This window comes from Stenella coeruleoalba, assembly GCF_951394435.1.
Source record: "Stenella coeruleoalba genome assembly, chromosome: 2".
Lineage (NCBI taxonomy): Eukaryota > Metazoa > Chordata > Mammalia > Artiodactyla > Delphinidae > Stenella > Stenella coeruleoalba.
This window is the reverse complement of record NC_137147.1, coordinates 139,255,110-139,271,090: the sequence shown is the minus strand read 5'-3', so window position 1 is coordinate 139,271,090 and position 15,981 is coordinate 139,255,110. Positions and strand designations below refer to the sequence as shown.

Sequence of the window (15,981 nt, the reverse complement as noted above, 5' to 3'; positions counted from 1 at the left end):
GACCAAATAATTTCTAAGATTCTACTGGCTTCTTGAGATTCCAAAGGCATGAGAATAGAACGGAGACAACTAATTTTAAGAGTAGTCTGTGGGTAAAGGTGAAGAAACTAGAAGTCAGGGTCTGAAAGTTAGCACTGAGATGCCAGCCTAGAGAAATCTGGGAGGCCTTAGAGGAAAGAGCAGGAACGAAGGGGTAGAAGCTACAGTGACATGTGGGTTTCAACCATCTAAACTGGCCGAAGATGGAACAGGTGGGCTTGGGAGGGAGGGAAAGGGGGAGGGAGTGCTCCATCACTGGAGATGTCCATCCCAGACCAGGCAGCCACTGGGAGGGGATGTTGTGGGGAGCAAAGGGTGGACAAGTCCCTTCCAAACATCTAGAGACAATGGGAAAGAAGCAGGGAGCCCCTCATCCACCTCCTGTCCTCAAAGAGTGTGGCTCAGTAGGACACGCTCTGCCCACAAAAGGGATGGCAGCCTCTTAGTTGTTTTTAAACACTGTATTTTTAAAAATTTCTTTAAAATATTTACGACAGTAAAGGTCGTACTATGTGACAGGGGACAGATGCCTTTGATGTATCCCCCCTTCATTCCTACCTCACAACAAAGTTAAGGCATAAATTACTCGGCTGGGCACCAGGCATGCCTCTTGTCCTCGGGGCGCTGTCATTGGTAGTACCACTTGTCCCATGGGCTGGCAGATCAGACATTTGCCACCAAGGTTGCACAGGCTCCGGGGGTTCCTGCACCAGCTTTATCCAGTGCATTCCAGGGAGGACCCCTCAGCACTGGTCCAGCCCTTCTCCCCCATGGGTGATGGGTGATGGGTGGTCGGAAGGGAGGGATGGGAGGCTGTGAGAGGCTGTGTGTGTGTGTGTGTGTGTGTCGCGAGGGGGTGATGCCGGGAGGGGAGGCCCCCCACCTCTACCCCTGCCCACGGCCTGCAGCCTTGCCATCGCATCGGGACAGGCTGCGGTGGAAGACGAAGTGGGACCGTGGAGCCTGGGGATTGCGTCATCCACACTTCCGCCAGGCTCCCAGGAACAAAAGCAGCAAGAGGGGTGGCAGCTGCAGGCCTGCAGCTGCTGAGAGCATGTTGGGAGGGGATGTGGGTGGTGGTCAGTGTGAACGCACGGTGGGGATGCGGGAGAGCCCGCCCACCTCCGCATCTTGGTGGGTGCCCAGTCTCCTAGGTCCCAGCTGCCCGTCCATCACAGTCTCTGCGTCCCAGAGTCTGTCTTCATCCAGGCCAGTAGCTGTCACCGCTGGGCCCCTCAGGCAGGGGGCGCTCCGGGGACCTATCTCCGGCCTGGGGAAGGGGTGAGGAGACTCGGGAGCCATGGACAGCGTTGGGGTGGGAGGACAGCGCAGAGTGCAGATCTGCTGTCCCCTTAGGTCCCACTGGAACTAGAGGCCTGGAGAGGGCAGAGTGGGTTTGCATTTGTAGTCTTCCCCTCTGGGTTTCTTCTGAGCATGGGGTGACGACGAATTTCTAGCACCTTAGTGATGGGGGCAGCAAATGCCCCCACAGAGCCTGGGGGCGGCTTTGGGGTGTACCTTGGGAGGGGGGGTCCCTTTAAATCCCTAGGGATCTGTGTTGGAGGTACCATGGCTCCCAGTAGGACAGTCCCTCTTAAAACTGACTTGAGTTCTTTTCAGAGGGAGCAGACTTGGTCTCTCAGGAGATGAGGTCAAGTGCAAAGCGAGCCGGCGTCCTCTCCACCCCAGCTCGGTGGGCCACGGGCCTGCACACTGCCTGGGCCCGTGTCCTGGCCCCCATCAACTCTCAGCCTCCCCCGGAGCCTCACTCCAGCACTTTGGGGGTGGGGTCCAGGCCGGGCTCCCTCCTGCGCTTGGCACTTTTAAAGAAGCCGAGCTGTGGGAAGGCAAAGGGAGAAATCTCAGGGGTGGGCAGGGTGGACAGGGCCTGTCTCCCCTTCCTGCTCTCCCTTCACTCACTCTCTTAAGGCTTCTTTCCTGAGAAGCCTTCCCCAAACGCCCCAGCTCATGCCGCATATCTCCCCTACCACCGCCAGGCTGCACAACGGGCCACTTAATTGGTGACAGGGAGGCTGGAACCAAGTGGACGGAGCCTGTGTCAAGAGGCAAGCAGTCATGCTCTTTGACGCTGCCCTAGTCAACACCCCTCTCTGGGCCTCCTTCACCTCATCTATAACAGGAAGAGGCTGAGACCAGGGGTTCTTAGCCTGAGGCTCAGAGACGGAGCAGGGCTTTTGGGGGACTTAACAGTCTGACATGGTTGGAGACATTTTGTGGCTGCGTGTGCTTGCTTTTTTTCTGATCAGAGGAAGCCTAGCTTTCATTAGGTTCTCAGAGGGACCCACAAAAGGGTTGGAGCTGTAGGCTGAGTACCCTTTGGTGGCCCTAGCCCATCTGCCTGCTGTGGTGAGGAGTCGGCAAGTTCTGGGGAGGAGGCTGGGTGGGCCCCAGCTCCCACGCGGAGGAGAACATGGGGACTGGCCACAGAGCTCAGAGGCGGAGGCCCCAGGCCCGGACAGCCAGGATGCTGCCCCCCACCTGCACCCTGCGGGGGCCCTCACCTTCCACAGTGCCAGGACCAGCAGCGCCAGCAGCAGGAGGCCCCCCAGGGAGCTGCCCACGATGATCCAGATGGGGATCTGTGAGTCCTCTTGCTTGGAGATCTCAAATGTGATCTGCAAGGTGAGGGGTGAGGCCAGGTCAACAGCGCTACTGTTCTGGGGCCCAGGTGGTAGCCTGGGGAGGGGCAGGAGGGTAGGAGACAGCAGGCACCTGGTGGGAGAGCTGCATCCCCTTCCTCAGGGAGATGCTGAAGGGATGGGTTGCACCAGCCTGCTGAGAGGCCTCAGAGCTCCCAGCCCTGGTGCAGCAGGCATCTGACTTAAGTGACCAAGTGATTCCACCTCCTCTTTGAGACGCTTTCTGCCTTGGGCCTGGGGCCACTCCACTCTCCCTGCTTTCTCCTTCTACCACATGGGACACTCTTTCTTGCTCTCTTTGCTGCTTCCTAAGTGTTGGTGTGTCCCATGGCTCTGGTGAGCTCGGGGCTGACTTATGGAGTAGGTACCGTGGGCACGGCGCCCAGGGTCCATGGTGCTTTTAGGGGTCCACAGAAGTGTTCTAGTTTCTTTTAAAGTTAGAATAAAAAAAGATAATCTTGTCTGGATTATATTTGTCTTTATACAGACCAAGTCAGAAAATAATGCTTTTTAAAAAAATCTTGGTTATGGAGTAAGGCCCTGAAAGCAAAAGTGCCCAGGGCCGTGAGAGCCCTAACGCAGCCCCGGGGAAGCTCACTCAGTCCTAGGGCCGTAACCATCTTTATGCCTGCTGATGCTTTCACATTGCTACCTGCTACCTGGACTCTCCACTGCATTCCAGACTCATATCCAACTGTCTACTCGGCCTGCCTGGCATCTTTAACAGGTCCCCAAGTAAACTCCTGATCTCACTCCTCACCCTCAAACCTGTTCCTTCAACATCTTTCCCCTCAAAGCAAATGGCAGCCTTGTCCTTCCTTGCTCTTGCTTCTTGTATTGGTCGCTGACTCTCACTTTCACACCCACGTGGACTCCGGCAAAGTCTATCTGCTCTACCTTTGAAACACCCAGAATGTGGCCACTCCTGCCACCACCAAGGCTACCTCTTTGGACTGAGCACCCTCATCTCCCACCTGGAGACCGCAGCAGCCACCTAGCTGCCCCTTCTGCTTGTGTATCGCCCCCTACAGTCTGTTCTTGGAATAGTAGCCAGAGGCAGGGGATTTATTCTCTGCTCTGCTCTGTCCTCCAGGTTTTCCCATCTTCCTCAGAGTGAAAAACAGAGTCCTTGTCCTGGCCTGCAAGGCCCTGCACCCTCCGGCCCTGCTTATCTCGCCGGCCTCATCTCCTCCTCTGCTCCTTGCTCTCTCTACTCCAGCCCTCAGCCACCCGGCTGCCAACACGCCCAGCACACGCCTGCTGCTGGGGCTTTGCATTGCTGTTCCTTCTGCTGGTGGGGCTCCCCCAACCCGCTTCGCTGCATGACACCACTGTATTTCTTCTAGTCTCTGTCTGCTGTCCCCTTATAGGCTTTCCCCAGTCTCCCTGTATAAAATAACACCCCTCGTCTCCACCCTTACGCACCTGCGTTTTTCTGGGCAGACCTTATCACCGCTGACATTGTATGTATTTACGTTCGTTGACTCTTCCCCCCACCCCCATCTAGAGTGTCAGCTCCAGGGAGAGCAGGGGCTTTATCTATTTTGCTCACTGCTCTATCCTCAGTGCCTGGAACGGTGCCTGGGACAGAGCAGGAGCTCAGTCAACGCGCTGAAAGCCTGAACGAACGTACCCACGACAGCGTGGCGGAGCCCGGCTTGGCCAGCGACCCTCTATTCACCTTGAGGCAAGCCTGCTCCCCTTCTGCCTTACCTCACACAGCCTCCGTTTCCATATCTGAAAAATGGACGTGGGGACGCCCCTCACACTGCTGTGAGGAGTAAGCAGGGTAACACGGCAAGTGTCTGTTGCGGTGCCCGGCACATAGGTAGGGCTCCACCAACAGCAGGTCCCTTCTGTGCTCTTTCCATCCCTGAAGGCTGGGAGCTGGCCCTGCCTTCCCACACCAGCACCTCGCACAGAGCCAAGGCAACAGGGGCTTAAATTTTGGGTTGCTGGCTTTCTAAGAGAAGTGAGGCATCCAGAGCGTATAAGAGGGGTTTTTGGGGGTGGGAAGTGGGAGTGGAAGGAGAAATCACTTAAACTAGTAAATGACAAATGGACTAGTGCGGAGAAAGGGGTGGTCTGTGTGTGCGTGGGGTGTCTGTACCATGCCTCTTCTCGCGTGATTGCCTGGAAAATTCCCACATGTCTCTCAAGATTCAGGTCAAGTGGACCGTCTCCTCCAGAAAGCCTTCCCTGGACATGGCTTGCTCTGACCAACCCCCATGCCAGCGCCTGTGCTCTCCCCCAGACTGCACCCACACTTCGTTGTCCTCGCCCCCTTGTCTGCCTAATTCATCTGGGGGGTGAGCCTGAGTCACAGGATGAACACCTGACAAATGCTGAAGAAGGAACAAATAAAACAGCTCCTCGGGTGGATCTGCTGAATGCTGCCTCGGGCTACTGTGCCGGCTCCCCCTCCGCCTGGCACACCCACACGCTGTTTGGGATCGACGTGTGTGTTTTATGGAGGTCTGGCTTCCTGACCAGGCCCATTTTGCTCTCCAGTGTCTCCTGGGGTGGGGCTGGTGGGTGACTGCGCATCTGGTACAGGACGCTCACCCGGAGCCCAGGCCAGGGCTGGGGATGTGGCCAGTGGAGGGCAGCAGCGTCCCACGCCCGAGACGCCCGGCTCCTTCCAGAGGACCCGCCTTTTTTTCAAGACCCAATTTCTCATTTTCCCAGAGAGCACCACAGGGAGCCTCACCCCTTTCCTAGACCCTGATTCAAGCCAGTCTGAGCGGCGACAGTCCAGTTTTACTCAATTCAAAAAGAGTTCCAGTTCAGAGATAGCTCGAGTCCCTCGGTCTTCACAACTTCAGTTCGCAGCAGACTTCATTCATTAGATTTGAGGCGCGGATGCATGAGGAGGGGAGGGTTGGCTGGCCGTTCTAGGCTGCCAGCCTGCCGAGACCCAGCCTCGCCGCCCTGAAGCAGGTGGGCAGGCAGGCAGGCCTGGGTTGTACTTCCGCTTCCTCTAGTGCAAAACACGCAGGTGTCCCTCCTTCTTCGCCTCCGGGGGCTGTTGAGGTGCAGCGCTTGGTGCCCCCGAGGGACAGCGCCAATGCCTATTTCTGGCCCTGTTCTCCCCAGTTTTGCCCCTAACAGCCTGTTTGTCTTGATTTTCCCTCACCTCTGATGCTGCACTAACTGCTGGCAGGCCTGTCCATCTCTCTCCTGCAGGGGGCGTAGGAAAACTCTTGGGGAAGGGGCTACCCTTCCCCAAGCTGGCCTGGCCCAGGCCCAGGTCTGCAGGGTTCCCAGTGCTCACCTGGCGGCTGGGATCCTCCTCGCGGAAGATGAAAGGGCTGTGGAACTGCCTCTGCAAGGCTGCATGGACTGTGATTCTCATCAACTTGTACTTGAGCTGTGTAATCAGAGGCCTTGTCAGGTTCTGGCCCCTCTCCCGGGGGAGACTCCCCAGCACCTGCCTCCTCCAGCCTGGCCCCCGGGGCTCTACTTACTGCTTTTAGGGACCTCAACCACAGGTTCCCCAGCAGATGGAAACTGATTTCCTGGTTGGGGGCCAGCCTCACATTGCAGTTGATGGAAACTACATCAGCGTTGCTGTGATTCTGAAAGAGAAGGTGGGTCTTAGGGTGAGCAGGGGCTTGGCCACCAGAGAGATGGCTCAGCTGCCCAGCTTGACCAAGTGGGGTTTTGTTCCTGAGGTAGGAGGGGCAGAGGACAAGGAAGAAGGAAGGGGATGGGGGTGGAGGACAAGGTAAGGACGGTATATCCGATGCTCCACTTGAAGTTGTGCACAACTGGGTGTATTTCAGGAACAGAACTTTGGGTCAACGTTAGGGCACCTATAAATGTCACCATCATACAAATGCATTAAAGGGAAAATGATAGTATTACTGCAACAGATGCAGAAAAAAGCCTTTTATGAAATCCAACTTCTGTTTATGATAAAAACTCCCAGGGAATGTCCTGAATCTGAATAAGGGTGCTTATTTTAAAAAGTCTGTGGCAAGTATCACATTTAATAATGAAAAATTAAAAATAATCCCTTTAAATGCAGGATCAAGACAAGACGGTCATCATTTCTGTTTACCATTGCCCTTATAGCCAGAGCAATAAGACAAGAAAAACAATTTAAAAGGATTGAGTGGTAAAACTAAAACTATCATTACTTGCAGATACCACCGTCCTAATAGAAAACCCAAACAAATCATCAAATAATGAAGATTTATCAGGTCAAACTTACTTGTGTTGCTCCCTCGCAGCCACCTCACCCCACCCAAGTTCAAGTCTTCAGTAAAGCGCACTACACGCCAAAGATGCTTTGTATGAGGCATTTGAAAATGAACAAAATGAAAATAGCTAAGATTTTTATTTGGGTAAGGAATAGTGAAGGCACGCTCAGAAATTGGTATGTGGGGACAGAGGCAGCCCTGGGAACAGAAACCTGGACACTAGCAGATGTCTTGGGGAGGGCCTCAGGAGTGGGAGCTGGGCTGCCTTCCATCTCTGGGGGCAGGGAGGCCCCAGGTGATGTGGTCAGTGTCTCCAATACAAGCCCCGTGTGGTCTTGCTCCTTCCTCCTCCCTCTGCTTGTCCATATCCTACCGGCCCTTTTAGGCACAGGGGCAAGTCCACGACCCTTGCTTCTCTACTCGAGGTTGTCTGCTCCACCGCCCCTCACTTGACACGTATCCCAGCCTCGCTACTTGGCTTCTTTACACTCAATCCCATGTCTCCTGTGAGATGGTGAGCTCACTAAGGGCAAGAAGTATCTTTTCCTTATTCTGTGTCCTTTCAGTTTGAGGTTGGGACATAGAGGTGCTCGACAAGCTCTTCTGGACAAACTACTGGACAAGGAGCTCAGGCAGCCCCCTCTCCTCGTCCCCCGGGGCTCTTGGTGCAGGGGACACTCACCAGCTGTGGGGCACGACTCAGGTCCTCCTCCGTCGGGGCGTGCCGGTACTCAGTGCTGTTCCCCCAGATGTTACAGGACGTGTTTGCCTGCACGAGGACACACGCAACCAGCCTCACCACCAGCACTGGCAGACTCGGCGTCCCGGACACGGTCCTCTCTCCTCCTCTGCCCAGAGAAGGCCCGGCTGGCCCTGGGCTCGGGAGAAGGAGCTGAGGTCTGGGGACTTGGGGGCACACCTAGGGATATGTTTGTCCTCTCCCCTGTGCTGGCCCCCCGGGGCATGGGTACCTGGTCAGCGAGGAAGCCCTTCAGCAGCAGCAGCCGGTTGCCACCCCTGGTTGCGATGGGAACAGTGAACTTCATCATCACCCCGTGGATGGGGAACAAGCCCAAGTTTTGGATCTGTGGCCGGAGTGGGGGGAGGTGTCAGTACACCCAGCAGCAGTTGGGGGGTGGAGGACGAGGCTCACGGGGCGATCCCCCCAGCCAGGCCCCTTCAAGCCCCCTGGCTTTTTCACTGTAGATGCTCCAAAGCTCTTCCAGATCTCAGCGGGGGGCTACAGGATGAAACTGCATGAAAGCTGAAAGGGATGGGCTCCTGGAGGCTGAGGATGGGTCACTCGGGGGCCACGAGGCTGACAGCAAGGGTTACTTCCCTTTTCACCCTCTCTTGGCTGTGGTGCTGGTGGCCTCCCTCGACAGAGGTCGGGGTGGAGGTGGTGACAACAATTCCTTTATTGTGAGAAATAATCAGTAACTGATGCAGGATGTAAATAGTGAGCGTGTGTTGGTTCACATTCTAGCCGTGACACATTTGGTGTCAGAGTCACAGTGATCACAAATAGGGCTTTGGAATCATAAAGTCTGAGCACATAACCTGGGGCTGCCGCCACAGATGAGCCGTGTGGCCTTGGGCAGGTTACTAAATCTCTCTTGGATGAGCCACTGAGGCACCTGCATGTTTCCAGCTGTCTGCCTGCTCCCAATTCTCACTCAGCAGTTCAGGGCTGGGGAGATCTTGGGGCACACTGTGGCAGAGACTCTAAACTGCTTCCTAATTCTCCTTCTCCCTCCTTCCTTAGTGACAGAAAGCAAGACAAAAAGGCATATTTCCTAGCCTCCCGTACAGCTGAATCACACCGTTTTAGACAAAGAGAACTAATTGGAAGTGCAAGGAACTGCCAAGGAGGTTTCTTAGTAGGCAGGGGTCTGGTCTGCTCTTCTCCCCTTCCTTCCTCCTGGAATGAGAACGTGATGGCTGGAGCTGCAGCCACCTTGGACTATGAGGTGAACTTGATAGGCTGATGATTGCATGTTGAGGATGGTGGAACAGACACAAGGAGACCCAATCCCGGATGACTCTGTAAAGCTGCCAACTCTGGACTTCTTTTATGGGAGAGAATAAACACCAGGGCATTTAGACCACTGTTTTTTTTTTCATACTTTAAAAAATTATAAGCAGCTACACCTAATCTTCACTGACACGTCCTCCCAGTTCAGCCCTATAATTTTCCAGATGAGGACTGAGAGCCCCAGAGAGGGGAAGGGACTTGCCTAAAGTCACACAGTGAATGGGTGGCAGGGTTGAGGCTGAACCCCAGGCGCTAGCAATGATTCCAGATTCCTCCCCTCCCAGATGGGGGATCCTCAGCTCCTGTCTTTCGCTGTCTGCTTGACTCCCTTCCAGACTAACCTTGAAAACACAGTTGAAGGGAGGCCCAATGCCATGGTATCTCTCCAGCGAGCTGTTGGGCTTGACCTCGTAGTGGCTCAGGCTGCTGCTCCTGCAGGGACAGAGGACAGGGTCGCCATGAGCTCAGTCAGTGTAGGCTAGATGGATAAACGAATGGAAGAGGGTGTGGGCATGCACCCGCCTCCCCCTAGACCACAGCAAATACGTTTCCTCTTGTGTCCACTGGGAGTGCTGTGTTGGGAAGGATTCTGAGGCTCAGCAGGAATAAACTCTGAGATCAATTAGCAATGTCTGCCTCGTGTGTGGGATGGCCATGAACCAGAAGAGCAAGTTATTTGCCACCCCTGCCCTTGCCTCCTGCCCAGGGGCACGGCCTCTTTTGATCATGAGCTTGCCCACTGTGCAGCGTTCCAGCCTCTAGTGGTGGCCATGGGAGGGCCTGAACTTTCTGTCTGTTTGTGGTTACCTTCTGACTTCTCTGCCCTCCTGGGAGCTCTCAGGGGGCACACTGGGGACCACTGGCAGACTGAGGTGGGTGGGCGGTGGGAGCAGTCTGCCCTGCAGGGAGAAGCATTTTCTCACTGATGCTATTTAGAATTGCTAGTGCAAAGTGGTAATGAAATGCAGATGGACTTTTTAGCAGGTTTGACTATTTTAAAATTCTCTGCAGACCATTCCTCCGCTTATAGCCTGCACCTGGGGTGGCTACTGCCTGCTGCTCCAGCCCTCCCCCTCCCCCACTGCGGGGAGCTCCCTGGGGACCAGGTCTGTATCTCTTCTTCCTCCATGTTGATGCCACCTCCCCTCCATGGACAAGGCGGGTGCACTCTCAAGGGGCATACCCGGCTGCTTCCCATAGTCCCTCAGCACGAGGGCCCTGGGGCCGCGGCCCACCTGGTGAAGAGCACGTCAGCCTCATACTTGAGGTGCAAGCGTAGGAGGGCCGTGTTGTCTTCCTTGGTGCTCTCTTCTTCGTCACTGTCACTGCAAGGAGAGCCGGCAGCGCCTGTGGTCAGGAAGGGACAGCCCTCCCTCCACCCAGCTCAGGGCAGCAGGGGGGTTCCAAGTCGGGCTGAGAAGCAGCATCCCCGTGCGTCTAGGTCTGCTGCACCAGAGCAGCCAGCCAGCAGGGTCATCAGAGGGGTCTTCCGGGAGGGGAAGGGCCGGGGAGGCAGGGGACCTGGAGACCTCAGCTTTCCCTGCCCTCTTTCTGGGTGTAGCACATCTGGGCTGGAGGCTGGGAGGACGGCGCCAGCTTGGTCACAGCGGCCTGTGTGCCCTCCTCATCTGTCAGATGGGCAAATCCTATGCTACCTACCCCCCGCCCCCCGCCCCGGGAGATGATGCCTCCAGGGCAAGGGTCTGCCCAAGAGAGGGGAAGAGCATGAGGAATTCACAGCAGAGCGTTTACTGACCCTTGAGCCGACCCCCCGTGAGCTGACTAGGGGTGCGCCAGCTCCCATGGGGGCTATGCTGCCTTGAAAAGGCTGGAGAGTGAAATTCAGAGGCATTAGAGGAAGTTTTGTTGAATATGCTTCCCTTCGCTTCTGAGCACCGTGAACTACCGGAGCAGATCATTTAGACATAAAAAAGGTGTGATTTCTGCTCATGACATACACTGTTTGATTTCCTTCGGAAACCTTACCCCAGATAGGTGCTTAGTTAGAAAAGGGAGATCTGACACACACAGATGCCCAGTGTCCCCTGCCTATATATGCCTAACTCACAAACACCCGCCAGCACCCACACTGCCAAGGACACTGCAGGCAAGGGCGTTCATGGCCCTGTGAGAACAAACTGCTTTCTAAGAGGGAGGCCTTAAGATATCAACACATCTTACAAACTTCTCCTCACGTCAAGTGAGGATTCCACCAGAGCGCACAGTTTGGCTAACTATACCTGGATACACGCACATGCTGCTGTGTTGACCCCCAGCGCTCCTGTGACTGCTGACTGGTTTGCGCATGGGTGTGTGTGTTGGAATGTTGGTGCTCGGTTTGCCTGCAGTGTTTATTTCTCAGTGTGGAGAAGTTCTCAGGAGGGTTTATAAGGCTCCAGCCAGAATTCCTCCTCACCTCCGTGTGTTTATTACTGACACGGGCGATTCACGGGGTCAACCTACAGCAAGCTGCCTCAGGGAGGCCTGGGAGACAGACAGACAGACAGACCCACATAGAGTAATGAAAGGTCTTTTAAAATTGGAAGTTTCCAAGGGGAGAGAAGTGACCAGGACATAAAGAGCACTGGATAAGGAGTAGGAAAACTAGTTAGCTCCCAACTGTGCTATTTACATGCTGTGTGTTGTTGAGAAATTCACTCAACCTCTCTGAGCTTTCCTTTTCTTACCTGTAACTTGGGAGGTGGGGTGGGGTGGGGAATAAGCCCTGCTTTGCTTGTCTGAAGGCGCTGCTGTGAGGACTGACTGAGATATTACGTGCATAGTACTTTATAACTGTAGGGCTTTTAAATAATTGCTATATAAAATGCTGTAGAAAGCTCAGGGTATTATTATTTATATCCAAGCTGCCCAGGAACGAAGAATGGCAGCAGCACAGCAGGCAGCAGGTTGGCCCGCACTTGGGGACTGACCCAGGGCCCTCCCAGGCAGGGCAGCGATGGACAAGGCTTGGGGGGGGATTTGGTGTGGGGAGGGGCAGTTCCCAGCAGCAGAACAGGGCCCAGGAGTAGCGAGCAGGGAGGGAGAAGGAGCGGACAAGCCCTGACCTGCCCGCTGTGAGCTGGATCTCCATGTGGTGCAGGAAGACCGATTTGCTGAACTCGAAATCGAGACGGAAAGCCACCTACAAGGAAGAAGTCGCTGGAGCCGGACTGGCTGGGAACTGCCTGTCTGAGCACTGCCCACACCAGCCCTGGCCCGCCCCTCCCAACCCCTGCCCTTTTGGTGGGCCCTGCTGGCAGGGAGTGGGCTGGGGGAGGGAGGACCAGGTGCTGGAGTAGTGTGAGCTGAGCTCAGGGGCCATGGCGGGAAGCAGCCGAGGTCAACAGCTCCCCTGCTGGGGCTTCTTGGCTGTGAGGCCAGCCCTCCACCCTCTCCCTTTTTGTTTTTAACTACAGGCAACCAGAAGACTGCAAATCCAACTTCAGACTCTTTCTGCAGGAAGTTCTGGGGGGCACTTGATGGTAGGAAGGGGAGATGGCCATCAACATGCATCGCAGGAAGTGGGGGCCAGAATCTAGTGATAAGACCCCCTCATGCACCCCCTGTTCTTGCGTGTGAACAGGTGTGAGGCTGAGAAGGGTGAAGGCTGTCCCAGGCTACCCAGAGGCTAGTCACACACCTGTCTCCTTGTCCAGCGGCCCTCCCACCGCTCTGACTGCCCAGGTCCTGGTGCTTCCCTTGGCCTTCACCCAGGAGTAGGGCCTGGGTCCCCTGATTGTGCCCTTTGACATCTGACCCTCTTTGCTACCTTCTGCCCCACCTGGTGGCGCTACTGGGGCTTTGCACAGACCTCTCGTGCTCTTCCCAGGTCTGACCCTCACAGGGTTTCCCAAGGAGACCTGGTGGCAGGGGTGGGGTGCGGGGATGGCTACTCCTTGAGCGCTGCAGGATCGGGTGGGGAAGCTTGGGCTGTGCGCTGCTCCCCCTGGGTCTTCACCCAAGAGCTCCTGGGTGCGTCAGCGCCTCACCTCAAAAACCACAATCTTGACTTTTGTCGCACTGGGGAGGTTCTTTTGCCAGGAGCCCTAATCTCCCTCTCCCTTCTCCTCCCTTTCCCCCAGCCTTGCAGACCTTGCTCTTGGGAACACACTGCTGCTCTCTAGGTGGCCCCTACCTCAAGCTCCCCTCTGTCTGGTTCCCACTCTACAAGCAGCTCGGCCTCAGTCAGGTCTCCTCTTGCTCTAGAACCTTCAGGGCCTGCCTACTGCCCGGGGGTGATGGGCAAACGTCCCCACGGTTTGGAGTCTACCTCTCCCATCCCTACACTCTTTTCACATGTACTTTTAAGCACATGGTAGGCGCTCAAGAAACGTTCGTTTTTCTTCCCATCTCTCCCCAGGCACAGCACCATGACAGAGGCTGGACATTCTAAAAACGGGTTAGGATTCAGGACAGTGGGGTAAATGGCCAAGAGGAGGTGGGAGAGTGGTGGGTGGGAGTGGTAGGATTCCCTCTGAGGTGAGGGTCCTGATGCTCTCCTGGGGTGTGCTGTCAGCCCTGGGGATGGCTGGGTGATTAGGTCACTTGAAGGCCATTTCATGGGAGAAAAAACCAACCTACTTAAAAGGCGTCCTCAGGCCTCTCTGTCCCTCCCCAGTCCTCCGCGCTGTTCCCTTCCACTTCTCTTGCCTCCCCTGTGCCTCCCCGCCCCGCCCCGTTCCCTCCCCACACCACCCCAGCGCCAACCTTGGCCTTGGCCCGGAAGAAGGGGTAGCTGACATTGCAGACTTTCTTGTGGAGCCTCTTCTCCTCGTTCACACACTCGATGCTGCCGTCCGAGTCGTCCTGGGGCGATGGGGGCATCACGGGCACCAGTTAGGTGGGGCCCGAGACCCGGGTGGGGGGGCCACCCTTGCCCCTGGCCCCCCAACTGCCCAGGCTGAAGCTGCAGCACAGGCCACAGATCCTGGGACCACAGGGGCCCTGGAGGCTCGGGTGCGGCTTGGCTCCGGGTGCGGAAAGCGCAAAGCATGGTGGGAGCCCGGTGCGGGGGCGGAGGACTGGCTCCGCTGTGACGGGTCGTGGAGAGAGTGGGCAGGCGCTCACGTATATGATTTGTCATTCTCTCTGGATCAAGCCCAGAGGTGGGACTTATCATCCAGCTTACAGGTGGGGTCACTGAGCCCCAGAGACGGGAGGTAACTAGCGCAGACCACCAGCAAGTGGCTTCCTCCACTCGAGGTCCCTGCTGAGCTCCAGCTGTGAGCATCTCCCGGGCTGGGGATGGACGCTGGGGAGGTGAAGGAGCCAGGCTGCAGGCTAGCCCTACACACACCACCTGCCAAGTGTGTGTGCTCACGCGCCTGTGTGTGTACAGACACGGCGTTTCACAGAACACGTTTCCAAAGCCCTTCCGCGTCACAGAAGCAAAATTCCATGATTCCTTTCCCCTAGGGTTATGAACAGGCACGAGATGGGTCTTGGAAAGTTCAGGGCCAGGGAAGCAGGAAGAGATGGATGCAGGTTTGGGGCTCAGTTTCCCCTAAATACCCTAAAGCCAAACAGACACAAAACCTCTGGGAGGAGAGGACTTTGAAAGACCATCAGGTGGGCTGGTCGTCTTCACTCTGGGCCCTGGAACAGGACCTGGGCCTGACAGAGGGACTGACTTTGCACTGACAGCCCCTCCTTCAGGTCCTTTGCACTGAAGTTGAAGTCTGTCTGAGGACACTGGGGGCCCACCGAGGGGAAAGGGAGGACACCGCAGGCAGCCCCCCTCTTTTCTCGGGGGCCTCACTCCACTCAGCTTCCCCTTCTGGCTATAAAACAGCTCGCGTGTGTGTGTGTGTGCGTGTGTGTGCGTGCGTGTGTGTGTGTGTGGCTGAGGAGGGGCCCGTCCTGCCTCTCTCCAGTCCAGTGAGGAAGGGGTGGTGGAGGTGAGGACAGAAGGGCACTGCTGGCTCTCCTATGCTGCACCCCAGGCTCCAGGTGGACACGGAGATCTGTGAGGACAGCCTGTGTTTGAGGGGACGTGGGAACCCCAGTACACACACATGACAACGATGTCCTAGGATGATTCAACAGACATGTCTTGAGGGACTTCTCTGTGCCCAGCCCTGGGGACAGATGTGGCTGAGACAGGGCACTCACCCTCTGGGAGTTCAGGGTTATAACGGGGCAGCGCTCGCGCTCGACACTGATGATTTCCACAGAGCACACATAGGGCTGCGCCAGGGAGCTGTGAGGGCCGGGGGGCCCTGTGTGGCCTTTTGGGGCTTCAGGAAGCCACCCCAGAGAGCGTGGCATGGGGACCATGCTCTCTCGTGAAACGTGGGCTCCGGAGCCAGCTGCTGGGTGGGAATCCCGCTTTGCCACTTGCTGGCTGTGTGGTCCTGTTCAGGCCACTTAACCCCTCTCTGTGCCTCAGTTTCCTCCTCTGTAAAGGGGGATACGATGACCGCCACCACCTCCTGGAGTTGTTGTGAGGGTGAAATGTAAGCAGGCGTTGTAAGGGGTTACCACGAGGAAGCAGGAGCTTCTCAGGAAATGAGGGAGGGGGTCTCAGGCAGGGGTCTGTGGTCGGTAGGGCCTTGGTGTGAAAGGGCAGGTGCGCTGGGAAACAGTGGGGGCCAGTGGGACTACCGGTGTTGGGGTGAGGGCAGAAGTGGCAGGTGTGGCTGGGGAAGCAGGAAGGGCCTTGAGTGCAACCACAAGGAGTTCGGGATCTGTTGTGAAAGCAACTGGGGATGATGGGAGGTTTTAAAGTGGGGAGAAATCGGTTCTGATTCTTGTTAGAAGGACTGTTGTGGAAAAGCCTGGAGGATGACCTGTAGGCAGAGGGTGTGTATGCACTAGTGTGCACATGTGGGGGTGTGTGTATGTGTGTGTGTGCCCCTAACAAGGGCCAAGGGCGCAGGCTGAAGGATATTCCTCTCCATGGTCTGAAAGGCTCAGACCACCCTCTCCCCATGTTTCTCAGCCCGGACTGCATAGTGACATCACCTGGGCAGCTTTAGAAGTGGACTGACCCAGGCCCCACCCAGACCACATCAATTAGAAAGTCCTGGAGAAGTCTGAACAC

The 15,981-nt window shown here is 56.2% G+C and overlaps 1 protein-coding gene across 1 annotated transcript in view; it reads right to left on the bottom strand.

The window, feature by feature from the left end:
- Positions 1 to 589: 589 nt before the first annotated feature.
- The window catches only part of ITGA11 (integrin subunit alpha 11), a 124,088-nt gene continuing 108,696 nt past the window's right edge, over positions 590 to 15,981 (bottom strand). Inside the window, exons 21-30 of the mRNA XM_079912011.1 lie at positions 13,647 to 13,745; positions 12,005 to 12,081; positions 10,175 to 10,264; positions 9,281 to 9,371; positions 7,876 to 7,989; positions 7,587 to 7,673; positions 6,167 to 6,277; positions 5,974 to 6,069; positions 2,562 to 2,675; positions 590 to 1,876 (exon numbers count right to left, since the gene is read on the bottom strand). Of these exons, the coding sequence (XP_079768137.1) occupies positions 1,805 to 1,876; positions 2,562 to 2,675; positions 5,974 to 6,069; positions 6,167 to 6,277; positions 7,587 to 7,673; positions 7,876 to 7,989; positions 9,281 to 9,371; positions 10,175 to 10,264; positions 12,005 to 12,081; positions 13,647 to 13,745 (951 nt within the window). The 3' untranslated portion in view covers positions 590 to 1,804. The remainder of the gene's footprint in view (positions 1,877 to 2,561; positions 2,676 to 5,973; positions 6,070 to 6,166; positions 6,278 to 7,586; positions 7,674 to 7,875; positions 7,990 to 9,280; positions 9,372 to 10,174; positions 10,265 to 12,004; positions 12,082 to 13,646; positions 13,746 to 15,981) is intronic.